At 39.1% G+C, this 23,277-nt stretch overlaps 1 protein-coding gene across 7 annotated transcripts in view; it reads left to right on the top strand.

The window, feature by feature from the left end:
- The first annotated feature begins 14,000 nt into the window (after positions 1-14,000).
- Positions 14,001-23,277, top strand: part of WWOX (WW domain containing oxidoreductase) — a 526,234-nt gene continuing 516,957 nt past the window's right edge. For all 7 annotated transcript variants that reach the window (XM_057401158.1, XM_057401159.1, XM_057401160.1 and 4 more), the window contains exons 1-4: positions 14,001-14,143; positions 16,946-17,010; positions 18,271-18,328; positions 19,488-19,666. In XM_057401158.1, coding sequence (XP_057257141.1) covers positions 14,037-14,143; positions 16,946-17,010; positions 18,271-18,328; positions 19,488-19,666 — 409 coding nt within the window. In that variant the 5' untranslated portion in view covers positions 14,001-14,036. The remainder of the gene's footprint in view (positions 14,144-16,945; positions 17,011-18,270; positions 18,329-19,487; positions 19,667-23,277) is intronic.

The raw sequence follows: 23,277 nt of genomic DNA, 5'->3' as shown, positions 1-23,277 counted from the left end.
TGAATCATACAGTGCAACTGCCTAAACCTGAAAGACAGAAATTCATTTGTGAATAACATGAAACAACAACAGAGAAACTTACCTTTGAAGGGCAAGGGGAATTCCTTTGTGGAGGCTCTGCTCATACTTAAGCTCAGCCCAAGCTATTGGCATACATCAAGCACCCATCCCAACTTGAATGCTTGGGTTTCAGTGAAAAGTTCTCAGCTGTGCTTGAGGCACAGGTGTTCTGATGGGTCAATGTGTACTGTGGATTTCGGCAGCAGAAGCTTTAAAAATGGAAAATGATCAAATGTTTACTACATAAAAAATAACTAGAAATCCATTAAAATGTTGGAAAATAGTTTCAAAATTCTGCTTTCCTTGTCTTAATTTCCAATTTGATGCTTCTGGGATTAAGCCAGCTCTATAGAGCACAAAGATGTCTGTGCTATTGAGAAAGTTATGTTCTTTTCACTTGTGTTTATAAAAGGAGAAGTCCTTTCAGACTAGACTCCAAGATAAGGGTTTGGAGGGTGTAATTCCAAACAGAATTTCTGCATCCCAGCTACAAGCATCTTTCTGTGCTCAGTAGATGAGGCATATGTGTACCTAGGTGAGCTCAAAGCCTTCAGTAGGAGCTGCATTAGCCCCCTGGAAGGAGGAGGTAGCTACTCAGCACAGGATACAGATGGGGTTACATGCACAGTCATGACCTGTTCATGAAAAGCCTGTTTACTTGCATCACACACATGTAGTTTCCTGCCTTGAAACCTAAGGAGAAATGTTCTATGCAGAACAAAAGTACTGTAGGGGTTTTGCTCTGCCTCATTTGAACTGCATGAGAATTTTCTTATTAGCACAAACCTTGACCCTCCAGCTTTGGAAAGAGACAAACAACCTGCTTCAAGGAGTCCTAAATCCTCCTCTCTGCTACCAACACATGAAAAAGGAATGACTGCTGTGAATCAGACTAGCCTTACTGGTGACCAAGTAACTGTCTAAAATATGAGCTGTTTCCACTCTGCTTTCATGTTTTCGTCATACACTCTGGCAGCACCCACAAACCACCCGACAGCATCTCCCAGGGCACAGGGGTAGCTGTGGGTCCTGCAAAAGCTCCCCAGTGGCCAGCCCGATACTGGCTGGTTTCGGCGGTTTATTTCCCAGATTACTTTTCTCGTCCCTCGGGGCCAGCAGCGGTGAAGCCGTGGCCATGCCGGACACTGGCGCTCCGGCTCCCTGTAGCCCCGCGGCCCTACCGGAAAGGCCGTGCTGCACGGGGCGCTGTCCGCCTCCCCTGGTGCTGAAGCGGCCGGCAGCAGCCCCTGGGGGTGAGGAGCGCTTACCCGGAGAGTCACCCGCTGAGGGCACCCCTTTCCCCAGTGACTGCTCCAAAGGAGACCCCAAAGCGGGGAAGGGTCCCACTGCCTGCACTGTAGAGAGTCGGCGGAATTCCCTCCCCAGACCTGGCTCTATGCATCTCCTCTGAGTAAGGGCTGCATCTCCCGCGTGGTACTTGTTGACAGCAGGTCCTCACTTTGTGAAATGCGTAGGTTTTTAAGAACTATTCCCAAAGCTAAATTTTGTGGCTATCTTTTAGCATTTTTTTACTGAGCTTGGGTTAGTGTGCAATATCAGGAGTATTTCTCTGCTCTGAGATGTTGTTCAAAACATCTAGAAAATCAGTCAAAGTATGGTTTTGATCACACTTTGTCAAGACAAAACATATTAAATATGTTGGTAGGAAAATGTATTCCTGCTAGTCCTGCACTCTACTTTTAGAGGAATGGAGTGCAAAAAGAGTATGAGAAGGAATAAAAAGAGAAATTGTGGGAGTCTTGAGAAAGAAGAGAGGTAAGTATTAAAGAATCAGCCAGTTTTCTTAGGGCGAATCAGCTTTAATCAGAAGTGCCCAGCAGCTGCAGAACTAGCCTTTTCAAAAGTTGACTGATGTTATTTTTTTATATATGCAATCAGAGTTACTTATTCTAACTTAAAATATTAGCGTGTCCTGTGTTCAGGGTCTTCTTGTTTACACAGAATCAGAGAATCATAGAATGGTTTGGATTGGAAGGGGCCTTAAAGCTCATCTAGTTCCACACTCCTGCCATCAGCAGGGGTATCTTCCGCTGGACCAGGCTGCTTAAAACAACAGCCAACTTGGCCTTGAACACTGACAGCTTCCCCCGGCAACCTATTTCAATGAAGCAGAGCATGTTTCAATGAAAGTGCCAGTTCCTAGAAGTTTACAGTCCAGATAGGCAGAAGAAGCCTACTATTCCCATTTTACTAAGGGGAAGCTGAAGCATCAAGAAACTAAGGATTGAAATAAAGCATTATTGTGCAAGGAACAGAAAATGAAATCTTCTGGACCCAGTAGCTCAGACACTAGGTTATCTTTCTTTCCCAAGAGTCAAATCTGGGGTGTGTGATGAATTACAACACATGTGTACCTCCATCCCAAGTAGAGCTGTTGAGGGCACATGCAAGGAAGTACCACAGGGGCTGACCAGGCTGAAGGATCTGGGTGCCAGGTAACAAAGACGGCAGCTGGGAGAGGGAGGAGGGCAAGGACTGTTCCTGCCAGAACTGCCCTGTCCTCTGACAAAGACCATCAATTTCCCTCCTATGAAAAAGGCCATACCCAATTAACTTTATTTTTGACTCTTGGGACAGGTAACACTATGCCAAGCATTCAATTGATAAATATTATACTTCATATTTACTCCAGTACATCTAGAGTAATAATGTTAGTGTGTTCTACGTGATTAGTGTAGCCAAAAATGAGTTGCTGTTGAACTGCTCTATAAATCTAACACGTTGTTAAACTAATTACCATCTTATATATTTGGCTGAGCAATCAGTCTAAGCTAGCTAAAGCAATGTGAAAAATATCAAGATTAAAAACATGAAACAAACTGCGGCTAGCATCTAATTAAGCAGGGAACAATATGGTGAAGTTCAAATATGGATACTGCAGGCAAATTTGTTTTAGGAAACCTGTCCAAGTTGGAGAAGGCACTACTTCAGTTAATTTCACTATAGTCTGCTGACAACTAAGATATTTGTCCAGGTTCAAATATGTTTTGTATATTGGTAATGCTGCAATTTTAACTTGTTAGAGAAATAGAAGTAAAACTACTTCTGTTCCTATTGCAACTATATTTCATACACGCTGCATGATATTAAACCATTTCCTGTAAAAATATGGCTAAATCAAAGATTTAAGATGGCGTAATCTGATCTATAGGCATAATTATGTTGGTATACGAAACAAGAAACAGCTTCCTCTGCTCAGTGCACCAGAGGTCAGAGGTTCAAATGTTATCTTCAAAGGCATTTACGCATGCCTAACGTAGTCTTGGCTCTGGAGTTACTGATATTATCAACCCATTCTTACAAGAAATCATCATATGAATTACCTACAACCATCATGTTTGCTCTTTTGCTGATTAAAACACAACATTATATGAGAATTTTCCTTACTAGGAATCATGGTAACCATTTTGGAATATTATGAGATATAGTCAAAAGAAATTGTTAAGAAGTACCTTGGCTGCCTTGGCCTGCAATATGGTTCCTCTCTTTTGAAAGAAAACGGTCTCACATACAATCCTATGCACATGACCAAACCATCAAAGCAAAATAAAATGAGACATGTTAATATGAATGATAAAATATAATAAATTCATATGAGACACATTATGGCAGTGATGCACACATTGCTTCATTTCTACAGGACTAGGCAGTCAGTGCTTTTTTCAGGATAGTAGGTGGCCCTTTGTTTTTAGAAAGGTTGAGGAGTACTCTAAGCACATCAGAAGAGTTTTTGCAGTTACAGGCAATTTATTGGTTTGCTGGTCCATGTAATAGCTGTTTATTAAGGCATACATTAAGCACTGTAACCTTTAACAAATTACTTATAAGTGTTAATTAATGAAAAACATCTTTTTTGTTAGCATGCTGCCAGCATTGTTAATTTGTTCTCAACATCATGAAAGGCAGATACCCCCAACAGTCTCATTGCCATTTCTTGGCAAGTAGGAATAACTAGGATTGAATGAGCAAGGTTACATATGAAACATTGATTAGAAGGAAATGATTACCATATGAATTGGACAATTCTACTGAACTATTAAGGGAAGGTAGTAAGAACAGAATGTTCTGGAGACTCTGTCAGTTGCACTTCCCATGCATTGAATTAGTAGTATTTGAGTGTTAATCCATTCAGTCACTGGAAGAAAAGAGCCGTTGGTGAATAGGCAGGGAAATGTCAAGTTTTACACAAGATGCAGATGTTCTTCATTATGAAGGGTACAAAAACTCTGAGAAAGGAGTTCATTAGTAGAGCTGGGTGAATAATTGTTTGCCTGGTTTTGTGGTTAAACCAAAAAGACAGAAGGGGAAAAATGATCAAGCTAAGCAGAAAATTTTGAGGTTTTTTCCTTTTTTTTTTTTTTTTCTTAAAGGGAAGAAGAAAGAGAAATTGAATGCAGGGAAGGGAGATAGGGAGGAAGGATCCAAAAGAATGAAAACCTGATCTTTGATCAGCTTTATCTGGTAGCAATTATACAAGCTCACCTCTGAAACAGCTGATGAGAACAGGTACTTTTCAGGATAGAATGAACAGGTTATGTCTACAGTCTCAAATCCTCTAAGTTACATGTCCTGAGACAGCTTTCTTTTTTGGAATCTATGTAGTCACTAAGCAAGGAGCTGAGAAGATCTGCAGACAAAAGCTGTCTGCTTCAGATTCTACAGGTGCACCTTTCATTTTTAAACTCAATCCTGAGCAAGCAAGAGCAGACCAGCTGCCATAATGTATGACTGTTTCACAGGTCTTCCTTAGCTGCTCTGTCAACAAGGCAGTATTAAAAGATTATTTCAATACTTTTTGTTGATACAGTAAACTTTACTGGAAACATCTTGGTAAGGCAAGAACACCAGCTTCTCTTACTTGTGCTTCTTTCCACCTTCTTGCTCAAGTGGTATGCATACTACATTGGCATCTGTCCTGGGTTTAGCAGTAGCAGTCAATTTTTCTCCTTCTTGGTAGCTGGTGCAGCATTGTGTTTTGACTTTCAGCCTGGGAACAGTGCTGATAATACTGATATCTAGTTGTTGCTAAGTGATGTTTACCCTGACCAAGGACTTTGTGAGGCTCATGCTCTGCAGGGCGGAGGGGAAGCCAGGAGGAAGCAGAGAGAGGACACCTGACCCAAGCTAGCCAAAGAGGTATTCCATACCACAGCACTTCATACTGGGGGTGTAACTGGGAGTTACCTGGAAGGACACGGGGTCTTCTGTGTCAGACTTGTTTTTTGGGGGGTGGTATTGTATTCTCTTCCCTCGTTATTTTCTCTTGTCATTGTTGTCATTGGTGGTAAGGTGGTGATTTGTGTTGTACATTGGTTGCTGGACTGTTCTTGCCTCAACCCGTGGGAGTTGCATTCTTTCGATTCTCCTCCCCATCCCTCTGGGAGCGGGGAAGGGGGGCAGGAAAGGAAAGAAACAGGGAGGAAAACGGAGGGGAGTGAGTGAACAAGCTGGCTGGCTGAGTTTAAACCATGACAGCACCTCTGCTCCCCTCCCTTGTGTCAGCAACTGGGACAGGCCCTCGCATTCGCAGAATGGTTAAAATTGGAAAGGACCTTAAGGTCATCTAGTTCCAAACCCTGCCATGGTCAGGGATGCCCAAGGCCCTGTCCAGCCTGGTACTGAACACTGCCAGGGATGGAGCATTTACCACTTCTTTGGGCAACCTGTTCTAATGCCTCATCATCCTCACAGTAAAAAACTTCTTCTTCCTTAACCTTAAATTCTTCCTAACCTGAACTTCCCCTCTTTTAGTTTGAACCCCCTACCCCTTGTCTTATCACTACAGTCCCTGATGAAGAATCCCTCTCCAGCATCCATTCTTCTGTGAGATCAAGACATAATTGATTTTTATTGAGGAAAAATTTAAATAGCATGTTATCAAGCTTTGCTCCCAAAGGCATCATACTTGCTATTATAAGCTAATGAATAATGTGAAAAACATTCAGGAATATGATCTTTAGCTGAGGTGACTGAGATCTGCTTTTTAACACTGTCATATGCTACATTTGAGTATTCCAAACACTTGTTGAATATCTGTAGCAGAAGATCCCCATTAGAATCTTGTGTCTGGCTTATGCATATAAAAGTGTGTGTTTGAAGATTTTTATTAATATATTTGAGGGTTACATTTTACCCTGAAATTGTAATTTGTAATTGTGAAGAGTTTTGTGAGTTTGATCAGAGATTTGAAATGCTGGATTCTCTCCAACTCCAGAATACAGACTCCAGCATAGAAATGTTTCATGCCAAGAAAAGCAATTTAAACATGAGTAATGAGGGCACATTGTTAACCATTACTCTTTAGAGATGTATTTTTCATTTTTAAAGGCTGTAGAAGCACAGACTATTTTTGGAAGCAACTTTTCCTTTGGTCTCTCTTTAAAACCACAGAACATATATTCTCATTCAGTAAGGAAAGATGAATACCTTAATTCAAACATCTTGTACAGTAAAAGTTAGACTTCCAAGGGAACTCATGACCAGATTTCTAAGAGTACATTCAGACTCAGACCCAAGGTTCAACAGCATTCAGCTCTCAATAACTTAAGCCTTTTTGAAAATCCAGTTACTTGGTGCCAACATGAGTTTTTAGCCATTTTAAATTTTTCATCCAATAGGGACATATCATTCAGTGAAATGCACTTGTTTGCCAGGCCAATATGTAATATCTGAAATGGAATCCAATGTGTTCATTCATTTGCACTTCCATAAAAAATGCTTTTGTTCTGATTAGATCATTTTAACACTAAGTTAGTAGATTAAGCAACTGTGACTGCTTTTTTGTTACTGAATTACAGAATCAGTAGATGTCAGGAATATAAATGAATGTACTGCTGGCCCTTTACTGAATTCAAATTGATTTTCAGGCAGAAAAAAAACTAGCTGAAGGACCATAAACAGAAGATAATAAACCACTGAGCAGAAATACCCAGTGAAACGCCTTAGGGACATGCATTAGGCCTCACACTAATTTATTTCATTTAGATGACAAGGCTGACTCTACAGGACACATTTTCAGCTCTGTGAGACTGCAGACCATTTAACTTCAAATAAAGAAACAGGACTAATGATTAATACAGAAGTTTTACAAAACCAAGGTGTTTGTCACTAGTTTGTGCTGCCAGGCTTCTCTCTATCTCTTCTCACACGCATAAGTCTTATACGAGGAGGCTTTTTCTATTGTGTCGAAACCTACTGCCTGGGATTTCATAACCAGCACTGCCCTAAGAACTGTTTTGTCTTTGTTTTGTTGCTATAGGTTGCTATAGGTTGCTCCTTACACAAGGATTTGAATGATATAGAAGGTCATGTTGCATAATAAGAACAATTTCTTCATGGAGAGGGTGATCAGGTATTGGAACAGGCTGCCCAGGAAAGTAGTTAAATCATCATCCTTTGAAGTGTTCAAAAACAGAGTAGATGAGGCCCTCAGTGATGGTCTTGGCAGTTTCAGGGTAATGGTTGGACCTGATGATGTTAAAGATTTTTTCCAGCCTAGTTGATTCTATGATTTAATGGTTCTATGTGCAATGTGAGTGAAATCCAACTGTATTTAGACATTTGGTCCCTTTTCCCTGCATTCGTTAATGTTTTTCTGAAAGGTACAGTGTCATTCACACCAAGCAGGATCGCCTGAGCTACCTGATAAAGCACCTTTAAAATCAAGTTTAATCTGACATCTTGAAACGCTGTTACAGGATTGCATGTAACGCTCATTGAGGAAGAATTCCCACAGTCTTACCAAGGAAATAGTTATTACCACAAACCAGATGTGATGTGCTTCACTGGTATGACTGGTAGAGATTCAGAAAAAAAAGAAACAAAACCAAGATATTTAAGCAGATAAACAGTGTACAGTCATCCAAAGGTAACTGAGAGGGGGGTATAGAAGAACTTACAACACTTCTTCATGCAAATGTATCACACACTAATGTTTCTTTTAAACATAAGTTGGATTCACATCTCTCACAAATGAAATGTCACTATGTCAGTTACCAATAGTTTAAGCAAGATAAATTTACTGCAGTCCATGTTGCACTAACTTCTCTGATAAATAAGTTCTGTTTTGTCTTGACATAATTCAGCAGTCAGCCCATGAAAAAAAAAATCCACTAAAATATTTTTGAAAAATTTATCAGAAACGCCATTTTTCTTTGTAGCAGTTCTATTTTTCTCCTAGCACTTTGATATGGATTAGAATGCTTTGGTTAGTGGAGATAAAATCTTTTCTATCTGATCTTCTTGATCCTATATCTAAATAATATCTTTTCTTCCATAGTACTGTAAACTGATTGCATATTATCAGTGCTCAGTACTTATTCTAATGAGTTGCTTTCATAAATAAGGGAGTCACTAGCCTGCCAGATCAAGGAGAGAGCATGCAGTTACTTAGTTACCATGGGCTATTGTGCTGAAATAATTTTAGAAGAGAACAGTCTTTCTAAGAAAAATGCTAGAGTTTAATTCAAACAACTGTGTTTGAACTGTATTAATTGGGCGTGCACTGCATCGATTGTTATGAGTGTGAGAAAGCTCATTAAAAGTGAGATTAATCAGAAGTGATAGCTAATTTGATTAAGAAAGGGTGCTGGTGATTAATATATATAAAGTTATAATGATTCTTGTATTTTGTTTTAGTCATGCTCCATCTCTTTGAATTCTCTTGAGTAATTATAGACAAAACATCTGAATGGTTTTAAACCTCTCAGAACAAAAAAATTTTCATGTCTGTGGTCAAATATCAACTCTCGTCTTCACTTTAAAATGTACTGGTGATTCCCCTTCTTATTCTACTAATTGTGCGTAGGCATAACCTAGCTTTCTCACCATTGCTTCAGACAGGAGATGGACTAACAACAGCAAAATGAACCAGATATTCTCTTAGACCTTCCAGGTCTGATGCTGCAAACATTACCATGTTTAACCTCAGATGTGTGAGTAGTATCCCTGAACTCAGAGGGAGAATGCAAAACCAAGAGTGGATTAAAGTGTCCATTGCACTGAGGTATAAGAACTCTACCATTAATCTGTTGTCCCATTAATCACTTTCTTGTTTGTGCAAAGTAATTAAAGCCAAATGTTTAAAGGAGTTTAGATAGCTGACTTCCACTTCCTTTTTGACCCCTAGCTTATCAGTGTCCAATTTTGCAGCCTGGAAGAAGAATAATTACTTACTAGGTGTGAGTAAATACTTCTCTGTATGTTCAAATATAGGGTTTGTAACTAGGGAGACTTGACTATTGTTTGTTTATTTTTGTTTTTTTTTTTTTAACCAGCTTATAAAAAATATTCCATCAATCTTGCAGTGCCTCCAAGATGGATATAGAATCCAGTGTGAATGAACTGACTTTGTGTCAGATCCAGTGTAAGAAACTAACTGAGATATGGTATCTCACAGGAGGTTTATAACTGCGATCAATAAGGGGATCAATGTCATTGCAGAAGAAGGTGGCAGAATGGTGAATTTTGACATTGTTAAGTTTTGAATTTATCTTGCAGGCTTTTTTACATGCTAATGTACATATAAAGATATGGGGAAAAAAAGAAGCCTCTTGATCATGCAATATGCAAGGAAATGCTTTATTATCATGTGTTTTTCCTTGTCAGTGCCACAACTGATGGAACCAGAGCACTCAAGGCTAAGGGTACTCAAAGTTTAGACAGAAACAAACAGCATGAAAAATTGTCAATCCATAAGGCAAAAACTTGTAAGTTCTTGAAAAAACACATACATGGGCTGAAAGTCTGGCTGAACTCTGCCTTATCTTTTTCACTATTTGACCTTTATTATTCTGCAGTGTCTAAGGTTTGCTTCTGGAGAGTAACAGAAAGTTCTTTCCCGAACGATGAACAAAGAGGCAAACTCTTGCCCTTCTTGGCATTTTTACCAAAGAGCTTAAATGTAACTTCCTACCATTAGATTTTAATCATGTTGAACAAGTTTAATATTTCTATTAATAACATATCAGAATGTGAAAGTGAGGGTATCTAGTATCACCCTACTATTAATTTCCTCAAATGAATATTAAATTAAATATTAAATGTAGACTTTACAATATTCAAATATGGCCTATCTGAGGTTGCTTCAAGGCACAGTTCTATTCCACAGATTTTTTTTTTTCATCTTGTTATTATGTTGTTTTCTTTGGAAATATAACAATAAAAAAAAAAAGGACACAAACATTTACGAATGGGATTCCAATTCTGCAGTTGCTACAGAGGTTTAATAGATAGATTCCATATGCCAGATGTTCTTTATGTTGCTTTCAGAGGAAACAAGAAGATCATCAACAACAAGGCTTATTTGAATCCAATTAACTTTGCAAGTGTGTTGAAAATGATGTTATCATACATAAGGAAGGAGGGGAAAATTCTAGATATTTCTAAAAATAAACTTGGGTAAAAAAATCAGGGATTTAAAGAGTTTAAACAGCTTTCATAAGTTGAAAGAAAGTCAGAAGTGACCTTGTAAACATTTTAATGGAAAGCTGAGTCTAACTCCACCAAAAAAAAAAAAAAAAGATATTAATTTGTTCACTTGAAGGATATGGCACATTCACACTAGGCAGTAGTTCAAACATTCATTTATCATGTCCCAGTGGATTAAAATCATAGCCTTATAAGACTACACTGCTTGCATCTAATGCTGAGGTAAGAAAGGCATGAGTCATGGAGGCAGGATTTTCACCTGAAAAGAATCAGCTGAAGGCTGATCAGATTTTTGTCATATTCCTGAATCACGATTTATAACAAATAGACACGTACTCTATTAAAGGGTCAAGTCGACCTTTTGCTGTGTCATCTGAATGCTTTTGCAATATTGCAATTATTTTTCTTTTGTTACATAATTGTTAGTGCCCAAATTCTAGTCAGGTAAATCAGTACTGAGATTGTTGACAGACAATGGCCATGATTCAGCAAAGCATATAAGCCTGTGAGTAATGTTAAAGAAATGTTAAGGTTTTGCTGCCTTAGGCTTGCCAGTATAATTATATGACCAAATTTGTCAATGTTTCTTATGGAGAAGCTAAACAAATACATTTGATTTTGATGGTTTAAAGTACAGCTAACAAAAATTGAGATTAGGATTCTAATTGACATTTATGTTATTGTGAAATCAACAACCATTTCTAAACACCTTCTCATTTCAATTTATCCACTTTCTGGCACCTGTGGAATTAATCTTGGTCTCTGAGGCTTAGAATCATCAGAAGAATTAATTTACAGGATTGCTGCAGCAATGGATTGGAATTATATCATTGAAACACTATTTGCCAAAATACAACTCTAAAAGGAAGTGACAGAAGATTTTAAGCAGAATGGATTATTTACTACCTTGCCTGAATGAGCGTGATGACTGAGATCCCTGAAGTAATACAGAGATCCATTCTTTTTCTGCAGTGCAATAAGATAGTAACTTTACACAACAGCAATTACCAAAAGACTCACCTAAACCCCAAGCAAACCCACACAAACAACCAGAAAAATGCACATACTGTATACCTTAAAGATAAGTGCATACACTAAGTCAGTTTATATATGATTTCTTGCTTTCCTAACAGAGAGCTGATGGGGAAGAAATTATAAGAAGGAAGACTGTGTTAATCCTATAATTTTAGGATCTGAAAAAAGTGCCTTAATTTGTGGCAAAACTGTTACAGGCCTCTGTCTCCTGTCCTAAAGTTACAGTCCTGCTCTTGCAGAAATCATGGCCCTTGCTTTCTGCCATTTAAGAAGCCTAACAGAACTAGTTCTGCAATTTAGTACAACCGGACAGAAACCTGAACTTGTGTAGACCCTCACTGAAATCATACCTTAATTTCTTATGTCCACATGAAGATTCTTGGTTTGGATTAAGTAGGTAAGATACATAGATAATTGATGTAAGAACTTGAAAAGATGGGTAAAGATTTATCTGACCTCTGAAAGAGAATAAGTCTTCCATTTAAAATTGAAATACATGGTTGAACTTTAACATTCCTTGAAACAATTAAGTAAAAAACAGAAGTCACCAAATTGTCAAAAGTTGCGACTTTACTCCCCTCCTTCCCTCCTCCCCAGTAGAAACTTCTTGAAAAGAAGGAAGTGGTTAAAAGTAGAGGGGAAGAAATATTTGTGAAACTATAGATCATAACTGTTAGAATGTTGAGTATGAATTTTCAGAGGGAAGTGTGGGGTTTCTTAAATATTTTTGTAAAAACTGAAATTGCACTGAAAACCATATAAACCTATAAGACATGTGGTTTCTTATTACTCTAGTACCAAGGACTTGAAGACAGTTTGTTAATATCTATGTTGCTCTGTCAAACAAAGCTGTTGCTTTTCATTCCATAAATATTTGTATGTGGCAGGCAGTGACTCTACCTAATGGGTGTATATACACACATATACTGCATTTTAAGATTCTGTTTTTCTTTGTAAAGTGCACTGTTCACCCTTAGCACTGAAATACGGTAATGCTGCTGTTTACATTTAGGACATAATGCATCCTTCATGCAATACAGATGGTTGGGACTGTATAACTGTCAGACAAATGATTTCCACATTCCCACTAACGCAAGTCACAGACACGGGAGGCTGAATACTAACAAACTGCAACAGGAAGATAACTAACAACTACCTTCTCCTACAGTATTACTGCTGGATAAATACACCTTTTCTGCACTTCAAATATTGACTTAATCAATTTATTTTCTTGAGACCTGGCACATCTCTCCACTTGGTCAATTATGGAGTATCCCACCAGCTCCCTGGTCTAGAAATGAGCACGTCACTGAACTCTCCTATACCATATGTTTATCCAGGAGAGTATGGGCACAGCCTTTTTTAAATACTCCCAGTAATACTCTCATGAAAACTGGCTCTTGATGATGCATGAGGTTGTATTTCTAGAAGGAGATAATTTAATAGGTGTAATTCCTCAGGGGAACATGCAAGAGGGATGGGAGCAACAAGGCAGAAAAAAGCACAGGCTGCTTTTTCCAGAGACGGATATTCATGCCATTAGTAGTGAGCGAGTGAGCCGTATAGGTCAGTGTCTCAAACAGCGCGTGAAAACTTTACCCGAAGGAGTCAGAGCACTCTACTGCATTCTTGGGCTCGCACTGCCACCTGGTGTAGTACTCAGTGATTACAGGCTTTGTCCAGCACAGCTTAGAACGCCTGCAAAAGCACTACGATGGGAAGATGCTATCACAAATGCCGACATCCGGTTTGGTGATATAAATAAATATGAGTATGTTTAGCAAACAGGTACGGTACCAAAAGCACTAAGGTAGGTCCGGTGTATGCCTTGTCAGATGAGTAATGGTAACACACGAGGTGCTTCATCTGTCACAGTTGCACAGTGGGCTGACAGGGATTCAGCAGCCAGGACAGGGGTTAGTACAGGTTACTGCAGCTTACTGACCTGGGACACCTCAGTCTTTGTATTTGGCCGTGTTTATGTGTCCAGATGACACAGGTTCTGCCAGGGGCAGGTGAGGCAGCCTGCAGCCTCCCACCGCTGTGAGGTACCTCTCTCTAGTCATGTCTTTCCTCAGCCGTCAAAGTAAACAAGAAGGAGCTCTGTCTGACATGCCTATGGAGGAGAATCTCATCCCAGAGACCAGGAGGTGACAACTAATTGCTTAAAGAACAGTTCATTTCTCATCACTTTCTGGGCCTCATGGTGTTCACAGAGGCTGGGAACATGTAATGCCCCAAAACCTGAGATTCTTGTGCCACTCGTGACAATGTCAACGCAGCCCTGCGCTCGTTAGAGGTTAAAACCTCAGAGATACAGGTAAAACCCGCGGCTACCCCAGCCTGAGACCACGGCCTCAGGCCCCCTTAGGGACTACACTTCCCATCGTGCCCCGGGGCCACCGCTCTGCACCATTGGCTGGACCGACCGGAAGGGGCGGGACGGCACAAGGCCGCGGGACGGAGTGGCTCTGCGCGGGGTACCCGTCCCAATGGCGGCGCTGAAGTACGCGGGGCTGGAGGACACCGACAGCGAGGAGGAGCTGCCGCCGGGCTGGGAGGAGCGCACCACCCGCGACGGTTGGGTCTATTACGCCAAGTAAGGGAGCGGGGCGAGCCAGCCTCAGCCCCCTGACCGCCCGCGCCTTCCCCCTGGAGCAGCATCCGTGCATCCGCCGCAGCTGCCCCCTCAGCGTGGGGGCCGGAGGGGCAGGAGCCGTCATTTTCCGCTCAGTACCACCGCGGCGAGCTGGGGCTGAGGCAGGGCCAGGGCTGGGTGGCAGGACCGGTCTCCGTGTGACTCGGTTTCCGCATACGGCGGTCACTCCTGGCTCCGGGGAGAGCCGAGTGTGGGCTGGGCTCTCCCAGCGCCGTCCTCCCGGGCCGAGCCCCACGGGTGCTCGCCGGAGGAGCTGAGGGGAGCGGACAGGCAGGTGTGTGCCGTTCTTACCGCCGCCGGACAGAGCCACAGCATCCCCATCCTCGTGTTGGGAGCGCTGCTGAAGCGGCTCTGGCCCCTCCTGGGTTCAGCGAGCTGTCATACGGCTGCTGCTGTTGCGCTTCCGTGGGTAATCATAGAGTGGTTTGGGTTGAAAAGGACCTTAAGATCATCTATTTCCAACTCCCTGCCACCGGCGGGGACGCCTCACACTAGACCATGCTGCCCAAGACGTTGTCCAACCTGGCCTTGAACACTGCCAGGAATGGGGCATTCACTTCCTTGGGCAACCAGTTCCAGTGCCTCACCACCCAGTGAAGAATTTCTTTTTTTCTATGTGAACTTCCCCTGTTTAAGTTTAAATTCCTCGTCCTATCACTGCAGTCCCTGATTGGTGATTCTTTATACATATGGGTGGTTGAGACTTGCTCAATAGTGTAGCTTGCTGAGTTTTTCCTCCTTGTAGGAATAGAGGAGAAACAGGTATGGTGAAAGCTAAAACCTATATATGCCCCCCTGCAGCTCTTCAGTATACCACACCTTTGACAAGAGATAAAAATTTGTATTTAGCGCCATCTGCTGGTGCCACTCTGAAAATGACTGCGTTCCCAGTGGTAACAGAAAGGGACGGACCATAGGGCTGACTAAATTAGTGGAATATATATATGTATATTCTTCTCTCTTGTGGTTTCCATAGCCATGCTGCTCTCGAAATCTGTTTCAGTCTCTTTAAATTTGCAGGATTTATTCCATCCCACAAAAAGGGGGAAAAGTGTAGTGCATTCTCACCTGTGGTGGGTTGGCATCTTCCTCCCAAGTTCTGCTTTACAAGCACTGGACAGAATGTTTTAGCCTGAACTTTGTAAGCACTGCAAATACTCTCTAGAGTTTCATTTTCCTCAGGTCAAACTTCTCTATATTTGCTTGACTTCAAAAGCTCTTTCAGAAAACAATCACTTGTTGAAAGTAACAGACCTACAAAATAATAATGCTACCGAGAGAAATTTTTACAGAAGCAATTAGTTCAATTGGCCTGCTTTTTAACTGTTATGAAACTTATTCAATTTAATGACATGGTGTTAATATGTCTTTACTGCCTGACAATCTTGCCCAATGTGTTTAAAAAATACTTGACACAAAGAGGTGTTATGCTGCTGCTACCTTTAAAATGAGCTCTATATCTTTGATGCCTCTGCATATTCTGAATACTTTTTTTAAATCCTTATCAACAATATGAACTTTAAACCTAGCTGGAATAGGGTTACTTTGGCTTAAGACTTTTTGAGGTCTTCAAGTGAAGTGTGCCCACAGTCAAGTACTGAAAGTGGCTGGGAGTGCATTTGTCAAGCTATAGTAGTTTGGTATCTCTCGTCAGACAGGAGTAACTTAGGATCTTGAGTCTTTAGCATATGAGTGTCCTGAAGTTCAGGTGCCACTGCAGGTCACACATATGTACTTATTTGACCTCAGCCCATCAGCTGATTCGTGTAATACAGTGTACTGTCATTGTGGGCTAACTATGTGGTTATTATAAGAAGGAAAATTTGCTTATGTTTTGTGCAAATTGTTGCTACTATATCTGTAGTTATTCAATAATGCCAGTTTGTATTTCATACTTAGGCAGCTGTTATTTTGGACACTTTCTTAAGTAATCCCTGGTTTTTGGTTATTATTTTAAAATATTTAATAAAAGATAATATCCAACCTGATTTCAGCACTTTAGTATTTTAAGACCTTGTTTATGTGTACATCACTTATTAGCCTGTAGTGCAGAAAACCTTTTGATAGAATGTATTAATTCTCTTAGAGTGATGTAAGTGAATAAAATCTCAGAATTATAAGAGATATGATTGCTCATTTTAAATAAATAGTCAAGGCCTTTGGATAAACTTGTTTGTCTAAAGCTGCAGTTGTTCATGTAGAAATCCAGACTTATTTACCTCATAGCTTACAATTCAGTATTATTTGACAAAAGTCATAAAAAGGTGCTTTTGTGATTTGAAAAATTTCTGATATTTCTACTAATTTCTGATAAATTTTCTTTTTGCTTTTTTCTTCCTTTTTCCTGCCAAGGATCAGCATCTGTTTGAGAAATTTTCTGAGTCTGTTGATGTTATTCTTTGTTGATGCTATTCTTGAATGACTTTTGGGGTTCTTTCTTATCAAGCAACAAAACTTACATTGGAAGTCAGATGGCTATTTGAATTTTTATAGACTCCTATGCTCTCTTGTTAGTTATTTTCAGAACTGTGGCAGTATGGAAGCCTGATGACTTCTAACTGCAGTTTTGACCTTTCTTAAACGAGAGATTGTCATGTTTCTTTTTTTTTTGTGGCAGACAAGCCAAATATTTAAAAAAAAAAATAATAGTTACTCTTCACTGTATGAAAATAAAACCTTTGTATTACATCAGAAGAATTATTAGGCAATTTTTTAATATCTTAAACTTTCCTTTTCCTACAGCCATCTGGAAGAAAAGACACAATGGGAACACCCTAAGTCTGGGAAGAGGAAACGTGTTGCAGGAGGTTTGTGTTAAGGTTTTGTAACAAACTGAAATTATGTTACAAACATCAGTTGGAGTTTGTGCGGGAAGTAGATCTCATTTTGATCTTCTAGTTGACACTAATCACCTAGGCAAACTGAGCTTGTAAAATACAGCAAAATGACTTCAGTGAGGTTTTACCTATGTGATAATGTCTGTGTAGAGTGATCATTTTGCAGTTTTATGGCTTTCTTGTATTGCTCCATAAAGCCAAAATACTAATTCCACAATTGTTTTACTGTTACCTGTAAAGCATTGATTGTATGAGGCTGGGATTCTCTGATTCCATTCTGATTTCCTGCTGTTCATGAGGTAATATTTATAGTTGGATTATATAAATCAAAGAATATTCCTGGCACAGAAGAAAGTCACATCAGTTTAATTTTGCTTATTTTCCCAATTTACCTGAAAGCTTGTGCCAAATCATAAGACAGACAGTGTTGCAGGACGCTTCCAAAGGTAAATGACTTCTTAAGGACCTTGGATCAGTGCCTTAAATTAGGTCTTCCCAGAAACATTTATATGGCTTACGTAGGTGTACTGTACTGTTGGAAAGCCATACTTCTTCTGGCATTGGTAATGTGACTATAACTGGAATGCTTTCAGTAGATTTTGAGCCAATTGAATTGCAAATGAATACTTTTCAGTCAGGATTAGAAATACTGGGAATGCTATTTGTTAAGTATTTCTGTGAGGTTTTTTATATAAGAATTTATTTTATAAAGATTTGTCATTTTTTTTCTTTTATCTGTCCTTCCAACTTCATAGAATCATAGAATCATTTAGATTTGATTTAACATATCCCATACCCACTTGAGAGTTCTGATCTTCCAACTACTAGTATATGTTACACATAACTTTTTCTACGCTTAGTTCAGTGTTTTTGCAATTTACTTTTAGGGATAGCTAAACTGTATGCAGTATAGACATGTGTATGTAGTAGGAAGCAAGTTTACATTTTGCTGGTTTGTGCTGTAACATGGAATAATCTTTATAAATAATTTTTAATTATACTTCATATTCTATTTATTACAGTTTTACCAGACCTCCTGTATGTTGTACTTTTATTAGAGAGCAATTGTGCATGATTAGGGAAGCAATCCTTCTTTCAAGTGACAATATTCAAGTGCAGCAGGTAGTTGCATTACCTACAGAAATAATGCAGAATTTTGCCACATCTGTCTGAGAAATCACTTCAAATCTGAATATACTTTTAATGAAGTTAGTATTTTATGCTTCCTAGGTCTGCCATATGGATGGGAGCAGGAAACTGATGAAAATGGACAAGTCTATTTTGTAGAGTAAGTATGTCAAAATGTAGAACATGGACAAGTAGCACAACTGTGTTTCGTGTTGGGTAGCCTTTTTGAGTTATCACTGACTATCAGCTGGAAAGACAAATAAATTAATAAATATAATTTAATAATCCATATGCAGAAATTACAGTTGTAGCAGTGTCTAAACACTCATTTGTATTTTTCTGAATTCTCTCATGTGCATAGAATTACTAATGTGGGGGCTGGAGTGAAGTGACTTGGGTATCCGCATCTCAAAATGTGAGCTAGTCACTGTTTATGTGGGCTCATTTTGTTTGTATACCTTTAGGATAAACTCTGTGCTAACTTTAAAAACATATCTAGAACTTCATTGCCGATTATTAACATTGTGGTAGTGCTTTAAAATACAAGATAAAAAAAAAATTGCTGCAACTCTGACTCACTTGCAATGTGAACCATGGAAAGGAAGACGGGGATTGAGATAGCAAAGGTGTTTGGAAGGGAACGGTCACAGAAGAAGAAAGAATTCTGGGAATGTTTCCTTCTGTATCTTTTCAATGGTAGGGTCAAAATGGGGTAGTTATCTTAAACTGGCTTGGCAGAATGAAGAATATTCACAGGCTAAAATAGTAAGCGTAGCCTCTCTGTACTATAATTAAGGGCTGAAAGTTGTGTCTTAGTGGCTTTTTCTGATAATTGTCAAAAGAAAAACGAAAACTCTGTTTTAGAAAGGTGAGCCTGACCTAAATTGTGCCATTTGCTAAGCTGATGTGAAGCTATTTGGTTTTGGTTGCTTGAGGAAGAAGTACTAAGCTACATTTCTCATTGGTATATTTTTTCAAGGGAGTAGTGTAGGCCCCTTTTACAGAGCTCCTAAGAGAACATGATCTTTCCCAATATAATGAGATTTTTCCCTTGACAAAATTTTGCTTTCTGTATCATGGGTTCATATGAAGTTCAGAACAGCGTCGTGAAGTATGTGAATACAGTTATTAATGGGCACTGTTATAACTGGGAGAATGTTTGATGATAAAGAAAACAACTGGGATTATTTTAACAAAAGGATTTTTGGGAATTTAAGAAATCCACTGGGATTGTACTGAACAGTGGTTGAAATACATTTAAAATCTCAGTGCAGAGTACAGAAGGGCCCAAGCAGTTGAATTTTTATGTTCTTTTGCAGCCACATAAACAAACGGACTACCTACCTTGACCCAAGACTGGCCTTTACAGTTGAAGATAATCCAGCAAAACCTACTACTAGACAAAAATATGATGGAAACAGCACTGCAATGGAAATACTTCAGGGCCGTGATCTGAGTGGCAAAGTGGTTATAATCACGGGAGCAAATTCAGGAATAGGTAGGTTAAGATTACATAAGGTAAATATAGCCATCTTTATCTTTCAGGCTACTTTGTTTAAATAGCCATGTACTTTTGGTGTTCAAACTTGGTTTGCATCATTTCCATATGAAACATATAGTTAGAAAACTATGTTCAGGTTTGTGTACTGCTTTTTAAGAAAGTGTGGAGAATTTGGAGCTTCGAGGTGAGCTGCAGGGGAGACATCAGGTTCTGAAATTGATTCTTATCTCCACAAGTATTGATGGAGGCATTTTACATTACCTAAATATATAGAGGATGCCTGCGAAAGGGACAGGAAGTTTCCTTCTCTTTTTACGGCCTCGATGTGTAGGACAAGGAGTAAAACTTGAATGGTTGCATGGGAATTTAGATAAAGCGTTCATAAAAAACTTTTTAATGCCAGGAAGTAAACTCAGGTAAGAGATTGTCCAAGGAGGCCATAGAATTTTTATCGCTGAAAGTATTTCCAGGTCAACTTGCTGATGAACTTTTGTTAGTGGTCCTTCAGAGCAAAAACATTTATGACCTTTTGAAATCCCCCTTAGTTGTATTTTCCAGTGTGTTCACGTGTCTTTTTAGATACTCAGCTTGTTAAGGTATCTGTTACATAGTATTACTTCTATAGTGGGTGAGAAATTCTACTTAGCTACTTTTGTTATGTTTTATAGTAAAGCTTTGGTGCTTATGGGCTCCACCTTTCTTCTCAGAAGACAGGATTTCTCCTCCAACTTAATTTTCTAGGCTGTTTGAAGTTTTAGTCAGCAACCTGCACAGGATAGGTCTTTTTCTGTGGCTTAGATTTGTGGAGAAGCCACAAATATCAGAACACTGGTTTGGTGTTAGATTTGATCTTTTTTTTGTAAATGAAGGGATCTACCTAAGTCTTAGGTAACTGTTATTCTCGTGTTCCCTTTTGTCTTTGGGTTTTTCTTTGTGATAGGATTATCTCAATATTGAACAAGTCCTTTTGCAAAATATTTGGGGTCTCTTTAGTGCCGGATCTTGACGTAAGTGCATTTATAAAGACATAGGAAAACCTTAGAGACGTTCTGGAAAAGGGGTTAATAGCAGGACTTGCCACTCCAAATCCTCTTGGTCTTTCTCTCTGGATTATTTTGGGGAGTGTTATTCCACAGGAGTCAGATAAAAAACTTAGAGCTTTATTGTGGCTTGGTATTTAGGCATTAAAAGCATGCGGCTTGCTGTCATTGCATGATATGCTACTACAGATTGGTGTTACAGTTAGGGCAGCAAGTGTTGTACTTATCTGTCTCAATGAGGAATTTGTGTTTTCTCGTAAGGTGGACGTTCCAGATTATTGATACAGGATGTCTTTACATTGCATCCAGCAGGACAATTTGCTTTGTATGCAACTGTGTAGTCGCAGCACACATAAGAATTACCTGGACTCAAATGATTTGCCTTCAGCAGGAGAGAGCTGCCATTCAGACTTGCTGAGTGAGCTGAAAGTGTTTCATAAATGGCAAAAGATTATTCCAAGATGTATAATTCTTTTGTCAAGATTCACCTTCACCCTGTTTCTCCCTTAGTTTATAATCTGGATAGATCATAAGTCAGAAAGCAATGTCCTTGCACCAGATAATCTTTGCTTGTGACATATATGCCCAGATATATATATACATGCACATATATACTTTCTTGATTTCTGTTAGTAGGTGAGGGCATGATATCATGGTCAGAAGCATGCTAAGAAGAGTGGGAGCATTAGTGAAATAAAACTTGGGCTTGTGCTGGTATATGAGGTTAAGGCATAAGGAATCCAAAACGATGAAGATGATGTAGTAAATATGTGATGAAGGTGTTATTGCCTATAGTCCCAGGCTTTGTGTCTGATACTAGTTGCCATGGAGTGTGAATTAAGGAGAAGGCAGTCATAGGGTTTATGTTTCTGATAAATGCTATGCCCTTTTTTGTCCTAGCTCAAAGGGTTTCTGACAGAGGGTATAATAAGAGCTGAGCTTGTGCCAGTTGTGACTTCTGATTGACATGTTTGATGGAGAAGAACAAGGTTCAGACTCCTTGGTGTTGTGTGAAGGGAATACTCCCTCTTTGGGGTCGGTTAATAGTCTTCTTGTCCCACTAATTGGCAGAATTTCAAGTTTTCTTGGAACTCTTGTCGTCTGAGTCCTTAAAATGTATCAGGCTTAGCTTTCTTAACTGTGCTTTGTGACTCTTGGCAAACTGCTTTGAAGATGTCAGTGTCATGTAATGGATTGCAATGTAGAGATCCCTGTGAACTTCAGTATGCCTACACAATTCTTTGGGACACTGTGGAAATACTAATTAGCTAGCTTAAGTGGAGTCCTACCAGTTTTGAAGCTTATTCCCCAGTTATTTTAGGAGTGTTCCACTTTGTGTAATTGATAGTCCTTTTAATCAATCTGTATTTTTGAGCTAATAATTCCTTCCCTGAGTATTTTGAGAGGTAAAGAATTACTGTGTTTTCAGAAAACTTAACATGCTTTCTTCAGGAATCATGTGTAAATATTTCCCAGGAAATATTGCTGTCCAGTAAGTAGAACGTGATTGAAAAAGTAAGTATTACTTGTTGAGCATTCGTGCTTAATAATGTAAGAAAAATAATTACCCAACCCTTTAATGGTTTAATGGTTGTCAAAATTGGTTTCAATAACATACTTGAAACTAACTTTATGGTATCGATTTTTTTATCTTTTTTTTTCCTTGGTTGTTGACAAATTTTTCATTTTGAGATGGGAAGGGCAAAGATCAAAGTGTAAGTTGGTAGACTGTGGTCTATCAAAATGCAGAAATGCTTAAGTTAAAGTTTGGAAAATGCTGAGAATCCCTTGAAAGGTGGTTGAACATAGTTTTGCTTTGTTTTGTTGGGTTTTTTTTTTCAATTCATCTATATACACTGCTTCAAGATAGCAAAATTCAAACCAGATCAACGAAGATGGAATGATATGTTAATTTACTTCATTTGTGAATCTGTGGGAATCCAGCGTATCTTGCCAGTTGAAAAATCTCAACTTCTGAAAAATAGGGATGCTTGCTTAATTTCAGAGGCAATACTTTGAATGACTTCAGCAGTGATAGAGTTCTGGTCGTATCACACCTACTGGCCTCTCCATTGTTACTTCATTGTCATAAATGTCTTTTAACATGTCTGTAGAATGGGGAGACTGTCTGCCATGTGGTGGCTTTTTTTTCATTTTTGATTAGGAATATGAACTGCAAGAATCTTTTAGATTATATACCCACTTTCTTAACTCAGTCTTTAAAACTGCTGCAAAAAGCATGTGTGTGAGGAAAGTTAAATACTAAAAAAACTCCATATTTATAAACACTTCATTAGTTTTTGTTAGCAACTTGGAAAAGGTTAATGAATTATTCTGTTCTTAAAATGTAAAGAGAGCATAGCAGATCAAGAATGATTCATAAAATTTTTCTTTTTTCTTTTTTTTTGGAAGCTTTTTCTTCTGACAGTGCAGCCCAGCTGTTCTTTGGATCTTTTTCTCATCTATTTTTTTAAGCTCAATCAAAATTTTAGTCTGAGAATCACATTAGAAGTTGAGGTAACTCTCGTTCACAGTAAAGGAGCAACAAAACTGCACAGTTTAGTGGTA

Source organism: Pezoporus wallicus, unplaced genomic scaffold, assembly GCF_028554395.1.
Source record: "Pezoporus wallicus isolate ANWC-B61680 ecotype Strahan unplaced genomic scaffold, APGP_CSIRO_Pwel_v1 contig_420, whole genome shotgun sequence".
In the NCBI taxonomy this organism is placed as follows: Eukaryota; Metazoa; Chordata; class Aves; order Psittaciformes; family Psittacidae; genus Pezoporus; species Pezoporus wallicus.
Note: the sequence above shows the minus strand (reverse complement) of the source record. Positions and strands in the feature narration are given on the sequence as shown.